General features: G+C 47.7%; 1 protein-coding gene across 6 annotated transcripts in view; it reads left to right on the forward strand.

Moving 5' to 3' along the window:
* Ablim1 (actin binding LIM protein 1) overlaps nucleotides 1-22,465 on the forward strand; it is a 285,120-nt gene that overhangs the window by 243,157 nt on the left and 19,498 nt on the right. For 5 of the 6 annotated variants that reach the window (XM_085694144.2, XM_085694146.2, XM_087907737.1 and 2 more), the window contains 5 exons: nucleotides 6,428-6,505; nucleotides 7,195-7,350; nucleotides 11,251-11,286; nucleotides 14,010-14,139; nucleotides 22,300-22,404. In XM_085694144.2, the coding sequence (XP_085550270.2) occupies nucleotides 6,428-6,505; nucleotides 7,195-7,350; nucleotides 11,251-11,286; nucleotides 14,010-14,139; nucleotides 22,300-22,404 (505 nt within the window). The remainder of the gene's footprint in view (nucleotides 1-6,427; nucleotides 6,506-7,194; nucleotides 7,351-11,250; nucleotides 11,287-14,009; nucleotides 14,140-22,299; nucleotides 22,405-22,465) is intronic. The other variant, XM_085694145.2, reaches the window with a different exon arrangement.

Consider the following 22,465-nt stretch of genomic DNA (forward strand, 5'->3'; position numbering starts at 1 on the left):
TTTCTATCTCCCTCCTCCCCTCCCTTTCTATCTCCTTCCTCCCCTCTCCCCTACCCCCCTACTCCTCCCATCTCCCACTTCTGGCTGCTTTTGCCACCTTCCTCAGCTCCTGTAGTGGTGGCAGCTTCCTTCACCCCATGAGTGCACCTAATACCCTGGCTCCATTGGTTTTTTGTTTTGTTTTTCTTTTCTCTGATGATGTCTTTCCTTCTGAGCATTGGCTGAACTGATGTTTTGATTAGAGCTAGCACTTGCGTTTCCACATTTGTTCACTGAACAAATATCTACCATGCTTTCTGGACGGTACTGACCGGAAGTTTTATATGTATGTATGTATGTATGTATGTATGTATATCCAGCTTTGTAGGGATAGAAAAGACAGATAGATGATGGTAAAATGGACCTAAAATGCATCACAGGACACGGGTCATATGAATCATGTTCTTGGGGATGTCAGACGAGGGCAAAGCTCTCAGAGACAGCGGAAGGGAAGCTCGTGAGGCCGCAGGATCCGCTGCAGGGCGTCCCCACTGCACATGGCTCTCCACTCGGCAGCGGTTTTTTTTTGTCGGATTTTTATTTGTTTCTAGTAGGGGAGGGGCACTCTGGCTCCTTCAATTTAAGAAATTTGGAGAAAGCCAACCCAACCGGTGGTGGTGCACACCTTTAATCTCAGCACTCTGGGAGGCAGAGGCAGGTGAATCTCTGAGTTCGAGGCCAGCCTGGTCTATAGAGTGAGTTCCCGGACAGCCAGGACTACACAGAGAAACCCTGTCTCAAAAACAAACAAACAAAAAAAAAAAAAAAAAGAAAGAAAAAAGAAGAAGAAATTTGGAGAAGAGAGATGCGGTTGGAGACCTGTTTAATAACTTCTCCTTTCTTAGCCTGCTGTTCCAAAGGGGCATCTGATCCCCATTATTCAGCCATAAATATCAATGAAGTCAAGATTAGCTGTAAACAGCTGGGGACTGGGCAGGGAGAGCTTGTTGCCTGTCAAGGTCCCCTTGCCCAGTGTTGACAAGCCATGAGAGCTGCTCACCAGGGTCTTTCAGAAGCCTGGAAACTCCAGAACACTACAGAGGCTTTGATCTGTTAAGTCCTGTAACACGAGTAATAAAAACCCAGAGACAGAGACAGGGGTTAAAGCTGGAGATGGTGAAGCGGGGCAGTCAGCCCTAGGGAGCCCTTTTACCTCTCCCAACGCACAGACCCATGGGGCGATCCTCAGACTGCCCAGACTGCACTGTGTCTCCCCAAACCTCGGGCTCCACGCTCCAGTGAGTTCCTGTCTCTTCCCCTTTATATTTCTCTCTCCTGTCTCCACCTTCCTAGTGCTGGGATTAAAGGTGTGTGACTCCCAAACACTGGGATTAAAAGTGTGAGCCCTCACCACCTGGATCTGTTCCTGCAGCCATCTTGTGCAGCCCAGGGAAGCCTCGAACCCACAGAGATCCCTCTGCCTCTGTCTCCCGAGTCCTGGGATTAAAAGTTTGAGCCACCGTTCCCTGGCCTCTAGTGGCTTAGTTTTGCACTCTGATCTTCAGACAAACTTTATTTATTAAAATACAAGCAAACTATCACCACACCATCCTTTTACTCTCCAGCAGCCCTGTGCACCGCCTCCTACGCCCCAAGCCCTACTCTGCAAATGAAGCAGCCTTTGGTATTAGTGCCTCTGTTCCCTCCCCTGGTGATGGTCGGGACTGCACACCCAGACATAAGCCCTGGCTTTGTTACAGGAGCCTTCAAAAAGGAAAAAAAAAAAAAATTAAATTTACATTTAGCCGTCACTCCCTCCATCCCTCTGGATTACAGGTAAAAGTTAAAAATGAGACCACACTTAAAGAAAATGGATTCTGATTGCATTTATGTGGAGGAGTTAGTCCCGTGGGAAAAACGGAGACCTTTGTATGTAGGAGAAAGTATTGAGCATTGCTAACTCATGCTAGGCCAGCACATGGCCAAGTGTGTAATAGCCTGATGTGAGTCACCTGCTTTCATTCCAAAAAGGCATTCTTGCTGCCCTTCACTTTCGGACATGAGTGACCGATCTACCCAACCGCACGGAGCTGTTTTCCTTCTGCACACAGTCACCTGTTGAACCATAATACTCTTGCAAACCTGCGTTGTACCAAGCAGATCCCACCTGGGTATTTCCCCAAGGAGCTGATTCAAGGCCTGGCGTAGGTCTAGAACAAGGAAGTCCTGTGCCTGCTGTCTCTCTGATGTCACCGCAGTATCCGCTACCTTATTGCTGGTGTTTGCTCTGTGCGGGGACTTTGGCCTCTTTGGTCAGTGAGTGGTCACACAGAGACACCCTGATCCCTTGCCCTTAGCAGAGTCTAAGGTCTGCAGTGGTCTCTGGTTGGGAGATGTGTGTCTAGAGCAGTTCTCAGCTGTGGGTCGCCACCCCTTTGGGAGGTGCATATCAGATATCCTGCATATCAGATATGCAGATATTTCATAACAGTAGCAAAATTACAGTTACGGAGTAGCCACAAAATTATTTTGTGGCGTGTGTGTTGGGGGTCCTTACAACATGAGGAACTGTATTAAAGGGTCGCTCACTGTAATGAGTTGTAAAGAAAGGCGAAGTGGGTACTTTTCGGGCCCTGCCAAGTTATGTCACTAAGCAAACACCATGAGTAACAGAGCTAGTGCAAGAGGTTTATTTGTGGAGGGGAGAGAGGGGGAGGGAAAGAGCGGTAGGCTAGTATTGTGGTGGGCGCGTGAGAGGCAGGCCAACGGAGCAGGAAGAGACAAGAGGAAGAAGAAAGGCAGGAGAGGAACAAGGAGCAAGAGGAAGAAGAGAGAGGCAAGAGAAAGGAGAGTCAAGAGAGCGAGCTGTGCCTGATAGGCCCTTTTAAAGGTGCCCATGTCATATGGCTGTGGGAGGGTTGGAAAGGCGCCTGGCAGCAATGATGATGATGTAACTGTCTTGGCGGCAGAGGCAGGCTGTTCCTGCAGCGGGAGCTAACAGCAGCCTTGGAGGGGTTGAGAACCACTGCACTAGAGGTTTCTCTTTGTCTTCCTCAGATACAAATGGTGCTCCCCAGTGGGGTTCACGTCACTGTTTACCTATGTTTAGTGTGCCCTGATTCTAAAAGGATTCCGTCCTCACCACCTTGTCTGCTGAACTTCAACAAAAACCCCAGGCGGGCACTGTCAACACCAGCAGTGGTTCACCCTCTGTCAGAAGCCCCTGCGAGGTGCTCCTATGAGCTTTGATCCGGTTCCCCACTCCCTGTAGCTCTCCTCACCTTCTTAGAGCAAGGCTTTAGAGGGGGGCGGCCTTTGCATTCCTGTGCCTGCTGAAGGACTAGTGGGGGAGGGCACAGCAAAGACCTAAGGAAAGTAAGGAGTTCTGGGAAGTGTTTAAGGGTCAGTATTTAAAGCATGGTGTGAATTGGAGTGGAAACATCTAAAGATCTCTTCACTTAACCTTACATCCTGACTGCAAGGCAGGTGGACAAAGGGCTTCAGGGAATGAAGCAACCGACAGATAGTTAGGGGGCTTTTAATACTTGTTTAAGAACAACAATAACAAAAAGATGGTTTTCGGGCATCGGGCTACTCAGTAGTGATTGATTACATGGCATTTTGCTCTTTCTCTGACATTGAAGTGAGCTTCTGGTATCCCAGGGAGGTCTCTCGGCTAAAAACAAAAAACAAACAAGCAAGCCAACAACATCTTTCTGAAATCAGAGTATGGGAAAATGTGTTGAGCAAAGGGACCCTCTGTGGAAGGTTGAGGAAGAGCAGCTCTATCAGCTAGAGAAGGAAGGCGCCTTCTTCCTATTGCCAAGATAAAGATTAAGCTATTTGCCTGATATTCTTGGCAGAACCCTTTGAGAGGCCCCAGCCATGTATAATCCTTCGCCTACTGTGAGCTTCCCACTCCCTCTAGCCCCCTAGCTTCATTGTTGCCAACCTAGCTTCATTGTTGCCTAAGATGGCATTGGAAGAAACAGCTTCATCTTTCGAGTTACTGATTTTATTCTGTGAGGAGACAAAGTGTTTAAGGGAAAGTAGGTAAGTGGGCTTGGCTTTCAGCAGCTGCTAAGCCCCGCTGTTTCCTCTTCCATGTAAAGGACATGTGAGCATTCTCCGGGGTGGTACTGAAATCAACTTCCTGTATATATTCACATGTATAATGGAGACAAGATGGTGGGTTTTTTCCATCTAAACTCTCAGAGGGCATCCCAGAAACAAAGGCTGCTGACTAGTGAGTCAGAGAATCCAGTTCATACCGGGGTCACCCAGGGACCCTGGGTGTCTGAATGAGTTCCTGTGGGGAATTTAGGTTAAGTAAGGCAGGTGCAGGTGCGAATACAAGATGCGGGTCCTCTGTGGACTTGTGCTGCCATCCAGTGAGGGTGCGCTGGAGGCTAGTGATGAAGAAGGAACAGCCGTGGGCCGAGTGCTGAGACACAGCTCTCAGGAAATGAGGCTTTGGGGCTAAAGTGAATTTCAGTTTGGCTGGTTTTGTCCTGTATACCAGAGAACCTGGGCCACTGGGAGGTGTCTTAATAACAGTGGCAAGTCTTGTATCCATTAGTGGGGGGTTGGGGGAAGGGAGGAATAGCCTGGAAAAACAGGAGGTTTATTACTAATAAGATGTTGATTTATATAATCCTAGAGGTTTCTAATTGAATGTAAAATTCTGGAGCTAGTTAGTGGTACAAACTGTAATCTCAGCTGTTCAGGAAGCAGAGGCAGGAGGATCACAGTGTATCCACAGGCCAGGCTGGGTGACTTAGACTCCTTCTCAAAATATAAAATATAAGAGGGCTTGGGGGTAAAGAAAGCCCTTGCCTAGCATGCATGGGGTTGTTAGTTCAATCCCAGGGCCAATAAAATAAAATAAAAAGTTCTTAACATTTAAAATCAAAGCTCCAAGGTTAATTGTTCAGCTTTTAAAAATAAATTTACCTTCTTAAAGGAGAATCCTCTCCTCTCCATGGGGTGAACCAGCCTACCCGGAAAGGCATTATGAGCTGTAACAAAAACCTGTGATTCTGTGTTTAAGGCTTGAGCAGAGTCGGAGGAGCAACACAGACCCATGCTGGCAGATAGGACAGGTCGGTCGGTGCTGGTTCACCACCATCAGTCGTGAGAAGTCAGTGTGTGCAAAGGGATCGGAGTCCCGGCTCGGGGTCCTCCAGGCAGGGGAGGACACTGGCAACTCCAGGCAGGAATGCACCTATAGATGTGACAAGCCACCTGGCAAGCTGTGGCATCTGTGAGTCTGTGTCCTGAAGCCACAGCAAATTGCAGACAGCCTGCTCTGCGTGGCTCCCGTGGGAACAGAACACAGGTGACGCTGCCCCTCGTGATCTGAGACCAGCTGGCTAAGAATCGTGGTCTAGGTGGGATGTGGAAAATAGTGGCCACACATGCCTGGCTCCGGGCGTGGAGCCATATCCCTACCTCTCATTCAGCCATGGAGATGTCCCTGTTGGGAATCCTGTCTTCTCTGTTTATTAGGAGAAAAGCTGAAGCTCAAAGCTTTAAAAAAGAAATAGAAAAAACTGATTCTATCAGTTTTGAAAGAGGGCGATTTAAAATTGGATGGTAGTGGCGCACGCTTTTAATCCCAGCACTTGGGAAGTAGAGGCAGGTGGATCTCTGTGAGTTCAAGGCCAGCCTGGTCTACAGAGCCAGTTGTAGGACAGTCAAAGCTACACAGAGAAACTCTGTCTCAGAAAAACCAAAGAGAGAGAGAGAGAAAGATACACAGAGAGAGAGATTTATTTCCAAAGAGGGCCATTTCCATAAAGGGCCTCTGGTCCTGGTTCGTACCTCTTCCTCCTGCCCCGTACCCACCCCTCTTCCATCTTCCTGGGGGCTCATCACCCACCTTACCTCAGGGACTCTGGGTAGGCTTAAGCCATGCAATAAACTGAGTATTTGCTGAAAATAATCGACACCTCCTTCTTTGTTCCAAGTATTTTTACCTCTGTGTGCTGTTCCTCTAATCACGGGAGATCCGGGCAGTGGTAACCAGAGAGGGAGGCACAATTTAAGGAAATCAACCAACATCTCATCGGGAATTTATTCATGAAGGAAAAATTAGGGTTGCCTATGAGAGAAAACAGCAAGGGGAACCATCTATGGCCCGAGGAAGAAGTAGGGGCCCTCTGAGGAGGCAAGTCTGAGTTAATTGGAGGAAGACAAAGAGCCACCATGGTCAGGCAGTGGAGAAGCAAGGTTCTTTAAAGCACAAAGAAGAGGAAGGAGCAAGAAAGAAAGCCACCATGGCACTGGTATCCAGGCCATTTCCTCAGGTGTGTGCTTTCTCTCCTATACCATGCTCACAGGGCTCTCCTTTTTAGCCGGTTGACATGAAGCTTGGGTGCCTGGGCCAGTCTGGGTTCTGAAGAGCACGGTCAGGATTCTGACAGGTCATTTGCTGTTTGTCTTCCAGCCCACTAGGACCTCCTCTGAAAGCATTTATTCTAGACCAGGCTCCAGCATCCCTGGCTCACCAGGCCATACCATCTATGTAAGTATCACTTCCAGAAGGGACATTTTGGGAACAGGTGAATTCGAGGATTGGAATAGCAGGATAGAGAGTCCAAGAAAGGAAGCTGCTCTGTAGGGCTCTCCGCTCCTGATAGAAGATCCCGATTTCCCTCTGTCGTTCAGGCATCTGGGTCATGCTTCCTTCAGTAATCCAATCTAGGATCTTCGTATTGAAGCATGACCCAAGAGGGCGGTTACGTGCTCTAGGGAGTAAAAGATTGCTGCACCTCCTAACGTTGTGTATAGATACTGGAGATTTTGGAGATGGATTGCGCATTTTATAATGCCGCTTCCAGTGTTCTTAAAGTCTGCTGCAAAAGTATTTGCACGTTTAGTTTATTTAACATGTAGTTACTTGTATTTATCAATCTTCAAGGATTTATTGACCATTTACTTGAGATTTTTTTTCCGTCTCTATAATAAACTTAGGAGACTATTCTGAAGATTGACAAATTCTACACACCCCCTTTCTTAGTCTTTGATGATTTTTCATTTGTAAGTGTGATCAGTAGAGGCATCAATGGCCCACTTCCTAGAGTATCTGGCATCACTCAACAAGGCGTCTTGGTTTAAGGGTCATATTTTAAACGAGGCATAACGGGCACTGAGGACGATTTCTCAACGAGCTAAAATAGAGGGTTAACTTTTCTCTCTGTTTAACTCTGCCAGGCAAAAGTAGACAACGAAATACTGGACTACAAAGACTTAGCAGCCATTCCCAAGGTCAAGGCAATTTATGATATCGAGCGTCCAGACCTCATTACCTATGAGCCGTTCTACACTTCAGGCTATGAGGACAAGCAGGAGAGACAGAGCCTTGGAGAGGTAATGGGTTCTTTGGTTACTCGGACCCATCCCATAACCCTGTGTCTTTCTCTGTCCTGCCAGCTGGCTTCCAAATAATGACACCGAGGCTTTTTATTAACTATGAAAGCTTGTCCTTTAGCTTAGATTTGTTTTTAACTAGCACATATAGCTTAAATTAACCCTTATTTTTATTAATCTACATTCTACCACATGGCTTTTACCACTATCCCATTCTGTGGGTCCGACTCGTTCCTTGTCTCTCTTGCCTCTCCATTCTCCTTCCACTTCCTCTCTCCCTGCCTAGAAGTCCCACCTGTACCTCCTGCCTAGCTATTGGCTATTCAGCCCTTTATTAAACCAATCGCAGCAATGTATCTTCACACCATGTACAAATATCCCACAATACCCTAGGAGGGCGCAGAGAGGTAGGCGATTAGCCGATTGCATGTCCAGACAGCTGTGAAGGATGAGTTAGATGTGGGACAACAGACCCATGTGCTAGGGTGGGACCTGAGGTGGTAAGGAGGGGGTAGCAGAGGGGGTGTGAGGGCGCTGTTAAGGGAAGGGGGGTCAAGCTGGAAGTATATAATGGAGGGGGAGTGTGGAGAGGGCACTATGGCAGCGGGGGTTCCTAGAATCAGTTCCTGGAGTTCAGCCTCAGTGTCACCACAGGCTGGTGTCACAGACTTTGTCATGTGACAGTCATTATGATCTCAGTTTCTCATCAGGAAAACAGAATAACGGTAGACAGCTCCTCGTAGGCATCTGTATATATGGATGAAAGAAACTAAGAGCAGTGGGTAGAGGGGCAGACCGGCACAGGCAAGGCACAGGTGAGGCACAGGCGAGGCACAGGTGAGGCACAGGTGAGGCACATGAAAGCACATACGAGGCACATGAAAGGTACATGAGAGGCACAGGCAAGGCACATGAAAAGTAGATGAGAGGCACAGGCATGGCACATGAGAAGCACATGCAAGGCGCAAGAGAGGCACAGGTGAGGCACAGGCGAGGCACAGGCAAGGCACACGCTCAGCCTGACCGTGACCATTGCTGTGGTCATTTTCTGAGGCCTGCCCTTCAGCTGGGCCGGAGCCCTCTGGGGTTGGAGCCCTCTGCTGCCACCTTCCACTCTGATCATGTTCTGTTTCTTTATTTATTATTTAAATTGGGGTCATCTGTAGCCTGATTGGACTCCGTTCAGAGAGATACTCCAAATAGTGAACTTGGCCCTTCAGCCAAGATTAAACCAGATGCAGTCTGTCCCACTGTGCTCCTATATTTACACGAGATGAACAAAGGGCCTTTGGGGCACCGAGAAGGAAGATCATATAAAATCTGTCTCAGCACTGCTCCCCAAAAGGCGTGAAAATGTGGTGACGATTTAATTTATTCCCAGTAATATACCTTAGTACTTATTGTTTTATAATAATTCTATGTATTTGTAATTATATGATATTTCTTTTATTTGCTTATTTCTTTGATATTTCTTTTATTTGCTTATTGCTTGCCAGTCCCCCCAGTCTGGCAAGAAGGGACATACACTGATATAGTGCCACCTGCTGGTTCACTTGCTGTACTGCACCCGCAGCCAGTGATTGGCCTGGGCTCTTAGCGACCATTGGATCTCAGAATCTCACAGAAGGCCTTGGTCAGGGAAGCTTCCTGAATAAAATACATAAAGATTGGCCTTCGCATGGCAGTGGTCAGGGATTTCCTCAAGTTCAAAGTGTACACCCAAGGGGAAACTGCTATGGTTTTTTTGTTTTTGTTTTTTAGTGGTGTTAAGGGTACATGTGTGCTGTGTACACATTTGCATGCTGACCTTGCAGGTGATGTGTATATGTGTGCACATGTATGTGTTGTTGTTGTTATTATTGTTTTGTGTTGTATTTTTCTAGTATTCCCCTCTAGAGCAGCAAAATATCAAGCAGGAATTTGGTTCTGAAATAAAGCTTGGGCCATTTCAAACCTGGCTGTGACACCCACTAACTCAGAACGTCGGGAAGCAAGCTTGGCACCTTTCCCATAAGGAGTGAGGGCTTTAGTTGGTCTAGATGCTTGGTCTAGTTGGTCAGATGTCAGAGCATCTGACAGTGATGCTCAGTATCCACCAGTTCTCACGCTCTGCTCTACTGTATGCTGGTCCACCACGTTCTTTGTACATAGAGGATACCTCTCTGGGAGAAATGGGATTCATTAATGAACTCCCTTTCAATGCGTGGATCTCACCACTGAATAGACATCAAGTCTATTATTTATTCCATTAGTCATTACCCTTATTTTGTAAGCCCATGCATTATTTTAAAGACCCAGAAGGGATGGGGAGGCAGCTCCGGTGGTGAAGTGTTTGCCACGGAGCATGAGGACTGAGTTCGAGTCTCAGAACCCATATAAAAGCGCTGAGCTTGCAGCGTGTGCCTGCTATCCTGGTGCTGGGAGATGGAGACCAAGGATTCCTGGGGTCGCTGTCTGGCAAGTGTGAATTGTGAGCCTGCTTGTCCAGTAAGGGAACTGTCACAAAAAATAAAGCAATTGACGAAGACACTTGACATTGACCTCTAGCCTACACACACACACACACACACACACACACACACACACACACACACACGCACGCATATGCACACACAGAGTGAACTTAAATTTTGATGTAATTAGCACGTTTTGAAGGCCCATGAGTGGTAAGTGGGTGGGTCAAAGTGCCCACCACTGCCAAGTTCATGGCCAGCTTCTGCTCCCAAGGCAAGCCATCCTTACCCAACAAAGCTTTGAACTCTAAACATAGGCTATAGCTCCTGAGGAAGCCAGGCGAATAAGGTAACCTGTCAGCTTTCTACTAACATGTGGAAAGAAGCAAATCCTAAAAGCAAGAGGTGCTCCATGCCACCCTTGCTCAGACTGAGTCCTCTGAAACTCCGTCTGTAGCTCTAGGTGAAGGCCTTTTGTATTTCAACTGTAAAAATTCCACTCACTCCAAAAACCATCCTCAAGCCCCTGATGCGACTACCCTTGTCACTGGGACACATTATGAAAACAGAGTCAAGCGGGGCAGTCAGCAAAGGAGCAGAAACAGTGACATGTTCAGAAAGATAGTTTAGTGAAGGGCAGTGTGAACAGGATCATGGGAGGTGAGAAGGTGAGTGTGAATGGGGACCACAGGAAGTTAGTTCAGTGAAAGCAGTGTAAACGGGGATTACAGGAAGTTATTTCAGTGAAGGACAGTGTGAACAGAGATTACAGGATGTTCAGTGAAGGACAGTGTGAACGGGGATCACAGGAAGTTAGTTCAGTGAAGGACAGTGTGAATGGGGATTATAGGAAGTTATTTCAGTGAAGGAAAGTGTGAACAGAATCATGGAAAATTAGTTCAGTGAAGGACAGTGTGAATGGGGATCACAGAAAGTGTGAGGTGAGTTTGAACCTAGACCTCGCTGGAGCTGAGTGTGCTCTGCAGGCGTTTAAAAAGTGCTGGCGGCAGAGGAGACACCAGTACAAAGGTCCTGGGGTGACAGCCCAAAGTGACAGACACTGGAGGGTGTGTTTGTGAGCGGTCATCACACTCTGATCGAACCGTCTTACGTCACTGCTGTGGCTCTGAATTAGTTCAAGCCATATTAACAAAACCCTACATTTCCTTGGCTGTCCTAACACGGAGGAATATCATAAACACAATTAACTATGTAAGGGAATAGTTGCAGCGTATCCATCAATGCTGTGGTTCTTGGACAGAAACATCCCTGCATCTCCTGGGACTTGGCTGGAGCTTCCCACCAACCCTGCTGTCCACCTAAACCAGCAGCAGATGCTGGCCTGTGTTTGGAGTGTTGTTGTTAGCTCTCTTCGATGAGTAGCTCCTTCAGAACTGGTAGGGCGTTAACCAAGGCACTGACTGTAAACTCTCTCTTGTTCTTCCAGTCTCCAAGGACTTTGTCTCCTACTCCATCAGCAGAAGTAAGTATCATTTTGGCCGTATTTAGGGGTGGAATTGGAAGTGGCTTGGCCCTGGTCTACCCTTGAGTTTTTAAGAAGTATATATGTTCTAAAGGACAGCATAATTGATTACAAGGATTGCTAAGGTTTCCTTTACACGCAAACAGGGACCAGATGACAGCAGCACACTTTGAAGGGGGACACAGAGAGTAAAAGTGGCTTCTGGTGATCTAGCCTGCACCCGTGCTGGGAACAGAGGCCAGCACATGTCTACAGGAACTGAAGCCATTGTCCAGTATGGGTCCCTTGGCCCCTGCATTTAAGGCTCTAACGTATCAGAATGCCTGAGGAAGCTGGAGGGGGTTTCAGCTTAAGCTCTGAGCTGAAGCCCCATGTGGTTAGTCGCCGCTTTTGCACTGACCAAAGCCAGGCAGCTTACTGGATCTCTGTTGTTTTTTGTTTTGTTTGTTTTTTTTTTTGAAATAGTGTCTGGTCTTACAGAACCCAAACTGGTCTGAGCTCACTGGCTCACCGGACTTAATTCATTCATTCATTTCTTTATTTATTTATTCATTCATTCATTCATCTAACATATTAGACAGGGTTTCTAATATGTGTAGCCCTGGTTGTTCTGGAACTAGCTCTGTAGACCAGTTTGGCCTTGTACTCACAGAGATCTGGCTGCCTCTCCCTCCCAAGTACTGGGCTAGGATCTTGAGTTTCTAATCCTCCTGCCGCCCCCATCTCCCGAATTCTGGGGTTCCAGGCATGGGCAACACTTGTTTTCTGCAGTGCTGGGTTTCAAACCCAGGACTTCACGCATGCTAGACAAGCATTCTACCAACTGAGCGACACAGCAGCCTTCCTGGATACTTCTTTTTTTTTTTTTTTTTTAATCAAACTTGACGGATCACATAGGATGCTCTGCAACCTGAGGTGGTGGAAAAGGTCCATGGCATTTTTGTGTTTGTGACTGAGTGCTGTAGACAGTGCTTCCACAAGCCCCGCCATGTCCCCACCACCAAATTTACAGCCTTTATAAAGTATTTGCATTTGACTAGCTTCAAATCGGATGTCATCCTCTGGGAGGGTCGGTTGTTACTTTGTTGCACCAAGTGGGCTGACTGGGCTGACTTGAGTGTTAATGTTGCCACTCTCCACGTGTCCTTTCAAATTCGTGTTGTGTTGTGCCAAGCAGGAACTTCACAGTGCTAAAACCCCTGAGGTGGAAAACACTGTTTATATCGTCCAGGTCGTTTGTCTAGTTTGTCTTTGTTTTTACTGTTTTGCACCTTGTGCAGATAGGTACTTTTGTGTCTGTTGCCTAGCACATCCTCTCCTGGACTGGCCATAGGGAATATCCCAGGAGCACTATTACGTTAGATAAAAGTGCCATGCTCTGTTCTTTTCATTATGCTCCAATTTGTTAAGCACATAACAAAAATTTGCCCTCATGGTATCATAAAGGGCACAGTTATTTCCTTAAGACTGGTTCCCAGACTAAAAAGTGTTAATGATCTTAGGCCACCACCTTGTTCTTCAGGAACATTAACTTCAGATGTCCCCAAAGTGGTCTTAGACGCTGTGTGGCTCAGAGGTCAGACAAAAGCTTAGGGTCGGGGTCTTGGTTCTAAGGTAAATTCTGTATGTGCCTACTACAAGCCAGCACCCAGGTCCATGACCTGCTGGGACCCTGTTTCACCATCACCTGAGGGTTAGCAGGTAAACCATAGGATCGGCCATTCTTTGTCGCTCTTTGCAGATCTGTTTGGGGTCGTTTTCCAATTTCTGTGATAAAATGCCCAGGAGAAGCAGTGGAAGGAAGGAAGTGGGAGGGAGGGAGGGAGGGAGGGAGGGGAAAGGGAGATGGGGGGAGTGAGGAGAAAGGGAAATGGGGGGAGTGAGGAGAAAGGGAGATGGGGGGAGGGAGGAGAAAGGGAGATGGGGGGAGGGAGGGGGAAAGAAGGAAGTGTGAGGGAGGGGGCCTGGATTTATTTGAGGACACAGTCCATTAAGCTGGGCACAGCATGGCTGCAGGAATGTGAGGCAGCTGCTCACATGACAGCCTCAGGAAGCAGAGAGAGAGAGATTAATGCTGGTGCTCAGCTCCCTGTCTCATTCCCATCCAGTCAAGGGCCCCGCCCATGGAATAGTGCCACCCACATTGGGGGGTCCTTCTCAGTTAAATCTTCCTAGAAACACTCTTATAGACCCCCACAGAGATGTGTTTGCCATGGTGATTCTAAATTTTGTCAGCTAAGACAAACTCATGGAATCTGATGAGGGGACACCTGGGGAGGAGAACACCTGGGAAGGGGGACACCTGGGGAGGGGACACCTGAGGAGGGGGCACCTGGGGAGGGGACACCTGAGGAGGGGGCACCTGGGGAGGGGGATCCTGGGGAGGAAGGTACCTGAGAAATGGGACCACCCTGTAAACCCTAAAATCACGGTTCCAATGTGTTTGTGGGAGCTGTTCTTTTCCTAGCACTCTGGCACTGTTGGCATTTATAGATTTGTATACCTTAAATTTTAATAACTACAATGACTGTTGATTGTGAGCAAAACACATTAGCCTGGAATATTCATGCCCTTGAATTTTTACTGACTATAACCCTGTAAGGTGAACGCAGACCCTGAGAGAAGCAATCCCCTAGCCTTCTCTGTGGACTGTATTTTACTTAGAAATGTCCAATAATCGTGGGAAGGTGTTTTATCTCACACTTTCTCTAACTTGGTTGCAGGGTTACCAGGATGGTCGGGATCGGATGATCCACCGGTCCACCAGCCAGGGCTCCATCAACTCCCCTGTGTACAACCGTCATAGTTACACTCCAACCACGTCACGCTCACCACAGCATTTCCACAGACCTGGTAAGGCCACCCTTCCCAAGATCTGTTACATACTGGATGTGTATCTGTGTGAATTTAGTTACATACTGAATGTGTATCTATGGGGATTTTTTTTCATACCATTGGTAGCATATAAAAAAACCTGACTTAAATATTTCTGACCCTCTCAAAGACCAAAATGAAAACTGGTGTCCATCTTTATTTTGTGTTGTGTCTTAGACAAATCAGTCATTCTGTCAGTGTGTTCACTGTGAATTATTAAATTACATTTTGGTATTGCCCTGCTGAGAACAAAAGATTTGTGAAGAATTGATGAAAAATCATCCCTACAAAACTTAAAGATCTCTGAAAGAAAACATTTTGCTTTTTCTTTTTATCTGCATCATAAAGTTCAATATTAACTATTGCTTGGAAAGTTTAGAAACCTCGCCAGGCACACAATGTCACGGTGAGTGCACGGTCAGCCCTTTCTTGAGGGAAGCCTGAGAGTCCCATTAGTCAACTTTAAGATTCATTCTAAACCCTAAGAGTTGAACTCAAACTTGGGAGACCTGAAAGCCTTGGGAATGGAGTGTCCATCCTGCCGCAGCAGGTGGTGGGCTCCCTTCTGTGAGGTGTCAGTCTCTGTGGCTGTGAGTTGGGAGGTCTTGTGTGTGAGCAGAAGCATGGAAGCCCCAGCAGAGGACTCAGAGAAAGAGGCATCTAAGAGAACCTGTGATACTATGTATCTAAAGCACCCATCTCAGGCTGAGAACTTGTCTGGAGTTCTATGTGTCTAGAAGACTCCATTTTAAGCTTCTTGCTGCTAGTGAGAGTAAGAATATCCAAATGCTAACTTTTAAATAAAATACACAAGAATTAAAACCAACAGGAGTGATCATACTGTAGAAAGACTGCAGTCGTCTCTTTAAGGTCATAGATGTAAGTCACCCAGAGGACTGAAAGCTACTGGATCCTTCCGGAATAGATCAGTTTCTCCAGAAAAGGTTGGGATTGTGGCTGTGTAAGGTACTTGCCTACCGTTTGTAAGGTCCTGAACTCAATCCAGTATCACACACACACACACACACACACACACACACACACACACACACACACACACGGACACACACAGACATGAACACGGACAAGGATATTTTTTAGTATTTTTAAAATTATGTGAAATGAATGTTTTCAGGGTATTCCTTTTTGGAATATAACTATGGTCGTTTTATTTGTACCTGGCCATGAGTTTTTATTTAATCTTTTGGTAATTTTAAATTATTTTGGTGCTATTCTACGTATAACATGCTGAGACCACTAAGCCCTGCCCTGACATTGTCAGAGTGGTGTGTGACAACCGGGAAATTGTCCTTTGGAAGTATCTCGAATAGTAAGGGAATGGCCACTGAGCACAGTTCTTTCCCTAAAAGACCCTGTCCCTGGTGAGCAGGAGGGAGCTTTGCCTGTTTTAGTCATAGTTTTGATGCCACAGCCTCCAGAACATTCTCTACCTCCTCTCCCAATAGCACACATGTGTTTTTGTTGCCTAGAAGTGAAACCAATAACATATTTATGTATCTGTGGAGCAACCAAGTATCCACCCTGTATGTTCTGGATGCCAGATGATCTAATTCCCCGAGTCTGGGGTTGTGTTTTGATGGTCCGTTCTCCTTCCAAGCCACTGGACTCCTGCCTCCAGGTCCCCACTACTGCCAGCATCCTGGGTAACTCTGCCCACCCAGCTAATACAACATGGATTTCCTCATGCAAAAGGAATATAAAATAAAATGTGATTTCCATTATGATAAGCCTGTGGCTTAAAAAAAAATGCAAAACATGACCCTGACATACCGGTATGTTTCTTCAGGACTCTTGAAATGATTGCCATCTGTTTACGTGGGTTTCTGAGGGTCATTTTGTTGAAGCAGTGGTTGAGTCTATGTGATGTGCTCAGTCCTATCACAGTGTGGTTGGCATTATCCTGCCAGTGTCCCAGAGACCATGTTCGACAAGCCATTTATTCTCAGAGATTGACGCTGTGTCCAGCTGAGCCAGTCTGCAGGTTCTGCCCTCTGCCTAGCCCTCCACAGGGGCATTCCTAACCCTCTGGTCTGCCTTGCACCTTTTTCCAGATTTCTGATTAACGCTCTTCATTCCCTCCCCCACCTTGGGCTCCTGCCCCGCTCCTGTGTTAATTTCTTCCTTCTTTTCTGTTTCCACCTCACCCTGCCCCGATTGGTTGATTCCCTGCTGCCGCACAGAGCTTTTGTCTCCTGGTGTGCACAGGTGGTCCCCCCTGCGCCCCAGCAGCTTCAGCTCCACCCACAGCGACTCCCGTCCCAACCCCCCCTTCAGACACCACTTCCTCCCCCATGTCAAAGGTAAGGAGGCAGGGCACCTGACCTGCAAAGCGGAGATTTATTAGCACCCCACAAGGCTAATAAGATGCATCTCCAGGAGTTAGAGCCTCTGAGCTTCTGACCCATCAGCATGCCTGCGTGTGTCCTGACTGCCCCCAACTGCAGCCTTCGAACTGGCATGGCATCTCGCATCCCGAGAGATGTGTTCTTTCCAAGAGCCCTGTACTAAGCAATGGGGTGTACTTAGGAACAAAGAGCTGTCTCCTACCAATTAGAAAAATATATTATTATTTTGTCTTGGTATGTGTCAGTGGCAAAATATAATATATAACCAGGTGTTTTCTTGGGTTTCATTTGTGATATGTTTCTGTAAAACACAGCAGTGTTGAGGAACACATAATGAACAGTCGCCCTCACTGTGAGAAGAACCGTGTCTGGTTGGCGTAGCTTCTCTCTCTCTGAGGCACCTGACTCTGAGTGCTTCGCTTTTGATTGTCCTAATTAGTTTCTATGATGGATAAGACAGGCAGGCTCTGCCTCCTTTTTCCTGTTCCCTGCCTGGCATTTCTCCCCTCTACTCCCTGTGTTGCTCTCTGGCTGTTTGCTTCCTTGTTGTGTATGGTTCTGTAGAATCCTTTGCCCAGAACTTTCTACTTGGAGGACCTGAGCGCCTGGGACAGGCTGTGAAAGGCCACCATTTAGGGGAAGGATCCCCAGAAGGATGCTAACTTGTTGTGTTGCCTTGATTTGGACCACATGAGCCAACAGAAACAGTGTGAGGAGGGGGAGTTGGGACACTTCTCCAGTCCCGGACACTCATTGTCAGTCTACCCAAGCTTGTGTGGCTAGTGTGGCCTCCTGATATGCAGATGTGCTAGGAACTGGGTGTGCGATTATCTCACGCATCCACTGCCTCAGCATTTTCCATGTTTTGCAAATAATACAGCCAGGGGCCTAGAGAGATGCATCAGTGGTTAAACCCATTTTCTGTTCTTGCTGAGGACCTAGGTTAAGCACCCATATGGCAGCTCACAACCAATTCTAGGGGTTTCTGGTGCCCTCTTTTTGTCTCTCCGGTTACTGCATGCACATGGGACACAAACAGTCAGACACATAAAAATAAGTTGGTGCTGTTTTTTTAAAGAAAATAATATGACCGTCATATGATGGAGCTAGATACCACTTACCATTAGCAAAACTTCTGGGGCAGGCACAGAACATTCCAGAAGTCTTGACTGGCTATTTAAAACTGTTATTGATAATTAGTATTGTAATACCCAGCATCCATCTTTGGAAGGCCCCTCCCCCTGGGAATAATCTTAAGACTAGCCTCTCTGACACAAATAGTTCCAATCAGACCAAATTAGACGGAATAAAAGATGCCCACGTTTAAGGCAGTGCTCCCGGGCGGCTGAGAAAGCATGGCGAGGGGAAGAGAGCAGGGGAGACCACGAAACCCAGAGACCACATGTTCCCTTTCTGAGCGGCAGCCTACCCAAGTAGCCTGTGGGAGCGGTCCACCTCTTGGTGTACTTTTTGGCCTCTCCTGGGTCACTGCTTTGGTCACTGCTTGGTGGGCTTTCCTGTAGGTGGAGTTTGGACACAGGCGACTCCCAGGGGGAGGGGCTTCCAAAGATAGATGCCGGGTATTGCAAGTATGGGTCGTTTTTGTATCTGAGTGCCAAGGTTATATTCTTTAGAATTTTTGTATAGCCATAAAGAAATTACTGAGAAAAAGCTTCCAGTTTGTATTTTAATAAGCGCTTCATATAGCAGCTCTTGACCAACCAAAGTCATGGTTTTTATTTTTGACCCATTAAAGAATTAACTTCTTTGTCTGGCTGTAATGTATTTTGTTTATCGGAGAGATAATGTTTGTTAAACAAGCCCTTTAAAATTGCACAGCATGCATACAAATAGCACAACACATTGGGATTACATATCCAGGGTCTGGGCACGGCCATGGGGGGCCTGTGGACACTGGCGTCTTGGATTTGCGTATCTTCTCCATTGCTTGCAGTCTGTGTGACCTTGAATTATCCCCCTGTCCTTGTGAACGTTGTCTCCTTTATGAACCGGAAGGAGAGGACAAGGACTCTGTCCTGGGCCCTTAGGTGTGTGAGGTGAGGTACCCTACCGTCAGTATGCAACCATCAGCGTGCTGCAGGCTGAGTACTTCTGCGTAGCTCAGGCTATCTCCACACTTCTGTGGAGGAGTAGATGACCTCGGACCCCTGATCCTTCGGCGCCTCTATTCCTGGTGCAAGGATTGCAGGTGCGTGCCTCCAAAACCAGTTTATGTGGTGCTGAGGCTCAAAGCCAGGGTGTGTGTGCACTAGGTCAGTGTTCTAGAGACTGAGCTCCATCCCACACCTCATTTCTTATCACCTCATCCCATGTACTCTTCAGAGCACCCCTGTGATGGAGGCCTAGTCAGGAGAGCTAGGAGTTGGGGTCCTGGTGAAGTCATTGACTAAGACTAGGAAGAGGAAGGACCTGGGCCAGATGCCAGGCCTCTCATATCCAGATGCCGGGCTTCTCTTATCCAGATGCTGGGCCTCTCTTAGCATAATCTTAAGTCCTGGTCATGTGACTGTGAGTGAAATGTGTACCATGGGGGCATGAGGACCTAAGTTCAGAGCTGCAGCACTTCTGTAGGGCCAGCCATGATGGTGGGTGCCCGAAACCCTAGCACTGGGGAGGCAGAGACAGGCAGATGCTGGGTTCTCACTGGCCGGTCAGCCTAACCACAGTAGAAAGTTCAGTGGGAAACTCTGCCTCAAAAAGCTAAGATGGAGAACAATAGCAGAAGGTGCCTGGAGGTGACCTCTGGCCTTTTCACTCACACGCATTGGTGACTGCACCTGCACGTGTGTGGGCGCGCGCGCGCGCGCGCACACACACACACACACACACACAAGTCCTGGTCAAATATCACCCTACCCATAACTCTCAGCTCCAATACTGCAAGACGGTACAGGTCAGTTTGTTAATTGCTGTTTTCACCCATGGGTGAGATGATCTCCTCTCGGGCATAGCTTTTGTATCACAGATAATTGTTCTTATCTTGGGGAGGTCAGTCCTGTGGGGATTCATTGTTCCTAAAGTCCATAAAGTCCTAAAGCAATGACTTGTCTCTGTGCCAGCAGCATCGATGGGGGATGGGATGGGTGGGGTAGGCGGTGACTGTGCGGGTCAAGCAGGGGTCTGACCCCAAGCAAAAGAGACAGACGTGAAAGGAAGCAAAGATGGCAGCTTCCATCCTGCTCGTGGTTGCTTTGTAGGCTCAAATGAAGAGTCGATGCCTTTTAGAAATCATTTTTATCTGCTGTTTTAGACAGTCCTGTGGGGAATCTTAGGTGATCATAGAATTAAATCTACTCCCAAAGACCTGCGTATGCTACTAGTGGATTTTGGTGTTGTTTTTAACAACTGAAAAGGGCTGTGATTGTTGAGCTGCACACCCAAGTCCTGGCGACAGCACTCCCCAGCCCCAGAACCTTCCAGAGTCTTTATCCTTATTGGGAGGTGATAGGTTGCTGCTGCCGTCTGACACCAGAGGGTCCTGTGGCTGGAGCCTTGGAACGGTTACCTGCCTTTAGTAACCTTCAGCCTCTGCCCAGCAGGTATCCGTGTGTTTGCAATGACCCTGTTTAATCGATATCCAGAGGTGTTTTTCTGGACACTCATCTGCCAATTGTGAAAAGGAAAACCTTCTCCTTGTGCTCTGTAAGACACAAGGGCTACAAGTTAATCCAGGGCAGGGAACAGTGGTTCCAAGATGACAGCGGTCAGACTTCTAAGTTAGAGAGAGGTGGGGCTTCCCTGTGCCTCCTGTGGAAAAAAACAAGAACCTTCCATTTTCAATTCGTCGCAGTTGTCCAACGCTTACAGGGTTAAGAGAGTGAAACCATTGTGTTGGAGGATGAACTAGAACGGAAGAGGTATGAGGAGATGCCACGGTGACCCCACTGCTGGGGACCAGCATTGCTAAGTCAGGTCAGGTGTAGCTGTAGACGTAGTAAGTTGGCCTGGATCAGTCCTTCACTCCCAGACAGTTCGTAAGCGCTCACTCTTGGCCAGGGGATGAGCCGAGCATCGGTGGGAATGAAGGAAGGTCCGTTCTAGTTCAGCTGTACCTTGACATAGCACTTTAGTTCTAACCACAAGCCCTCTCCTGCCCGTCTCTGCTTGTCTGTCTACATGCAGTTTGTCAGACCTGAAGTAGCTGATGCTCTCTGGGAGAGCAAGATTGCCACATTTTACTTCAGTCCTCTTTGGGGTGATCTAGAAATATCTATATGGAGATGCATCTCAAAGGCCTGGTAGTTGACTTCTTTCGTATTTTGCTGGTCAGATTTCGGATGCTTTGACTTGAAGAAGTTGTGGCCAAAACTGTTTTCTAACAGTCTATGTAATCTGCTCGAAATAATCTCAGTGGGTAGAATACTTGGCTAGAATGTGCAAAAGCCCCAAACTCAATCCCAAGCTCTAAACAACAACAACAAAAAAAATTAAAATATTTGCACTCCAAGTGAATGAAACAACAGTCTACAAAGTGGTCTAAGAAAATGAAAACCATGTCCTAGAAGAGAGATTTCTGTCTTGAATGAAGGCCTCCTAGAAGAACTGTGAAACTCCTTCACAGTTATACTTCCATAGGCGGCCCTCGGTGTTCTGCTGTGTTCCTAGGACATAATGCTTGCTCAGATGCAGGCAGGAGGACAAATTAGGCCAATACCTCGTTTCTTTCTGATTTTGCATATGCACTTTTCTGCACTATGGACAGAAAAGGAGGATGTGTGTGTGTGTGTGTGTGTGTGTGTGTGTGTGTGTGTGCGCGCGCGCGCACGCACATCTGTCTGCACTTGCAGATCTGCAGCTAAGCTCCAGCCCTCCACACCCCATAGTGTCTCTGCTATGGACAGCCTCCAGTGCTGTAGTCTCAGCACACCCTAGCTCGTGATGGTCTAGGTCTCTAGCTGGTGGCCTTCTAGCTCCCTTGGGGCCCTTCTCCCTGACACCGAGCTCCAAGGAATTTCCTAAAGAACTGAAGGCGCCTGCACCTCCTTCCTGAGCTCACACATCAATCCTGAGTGAGCAGGTGCACAGTATAGCCATACCACGGTAGGGAGACCCGAGAAGTCGAGGCAGAAGCTATCTTCTTCCCGGGTTTGCACGAGCCACAGGGTTCAGTTAGTGTGTTAGGGATCGAAGTGCTAGCCAGGAGGAGCCGCATCTTGGAAGAGAACACCAATAGTCCCAGGGTATCTGACAGAAGGGGTCTAACTCCTTCTGAAATCAACAGATTTCAGAGCAAGGCAAACAGAAACATACGCTGTAATGAAAGCATTTTACACTGTGAGGGGAAGGACCGGGTGACCACTGAGGCACCCAGCCTTAGCCTCAAGTTAAGAGAAACACACTCTAGTGGCCAGCCTCTGCCATCGTGCCTGAAGGAGCTGGGGCCTGCACGTCCCACCCACCCACATGCTTGGGACTTAAGCATCTGATGCCCGGCCCTGACCCTTCCTCCCATACACTCACCATCTCATCAGTTTGCAGAGTTCTCGGCCTCCGCTGCATGCCATTGGAATGCTGCTGCATCCTGACTGCTGGCTGCTTTGACCTGGTCCTACCTGAGCTCCAATCTCCCCCTTGGAAAACTAAACCTGAGGCCACTTTTGCGAGCCAAGTTGACAAACTGAGTTTATTTCCTCTGTTTTGCCATTCTGACACTGCCCCGCCTCCAGCCTGTTGTGTTGAATTTTGATGCGCTTGCTCGGTTTCCCTTGTCGCTCTCCCCTCTCTCATTCTGTTTTTTCCATTCTTATTGGAGGCAATGAGCCGTCCAGCGGCCGGAGCTCCCCTCTCCCTTACAGGCCCGACGGTCGCCCTCTAACTCCAACTTACGCTCAGGCCCCTAAACATTTCCATGTTCCAGGTAGGAGCTGACGCGTGTCTCGGTGTCCTGTCACGGTGTAGAATGTAGCTGTGTAATCTCG

This window comes from Myodes glareolus, chromosome 7 (genome assembly GCF_982192425.1).
Source record: "Myodes glareolus chromosome 7, mMyoGla1.1, whole genome shotgun sequence".
In the NCBI taxonomy this organism is placed as follows: Eukaryota; Metazoa; Chordata; class Mammalia; order Rodentia; family Cricetidae; genus Myodes; species Myodes glareolus.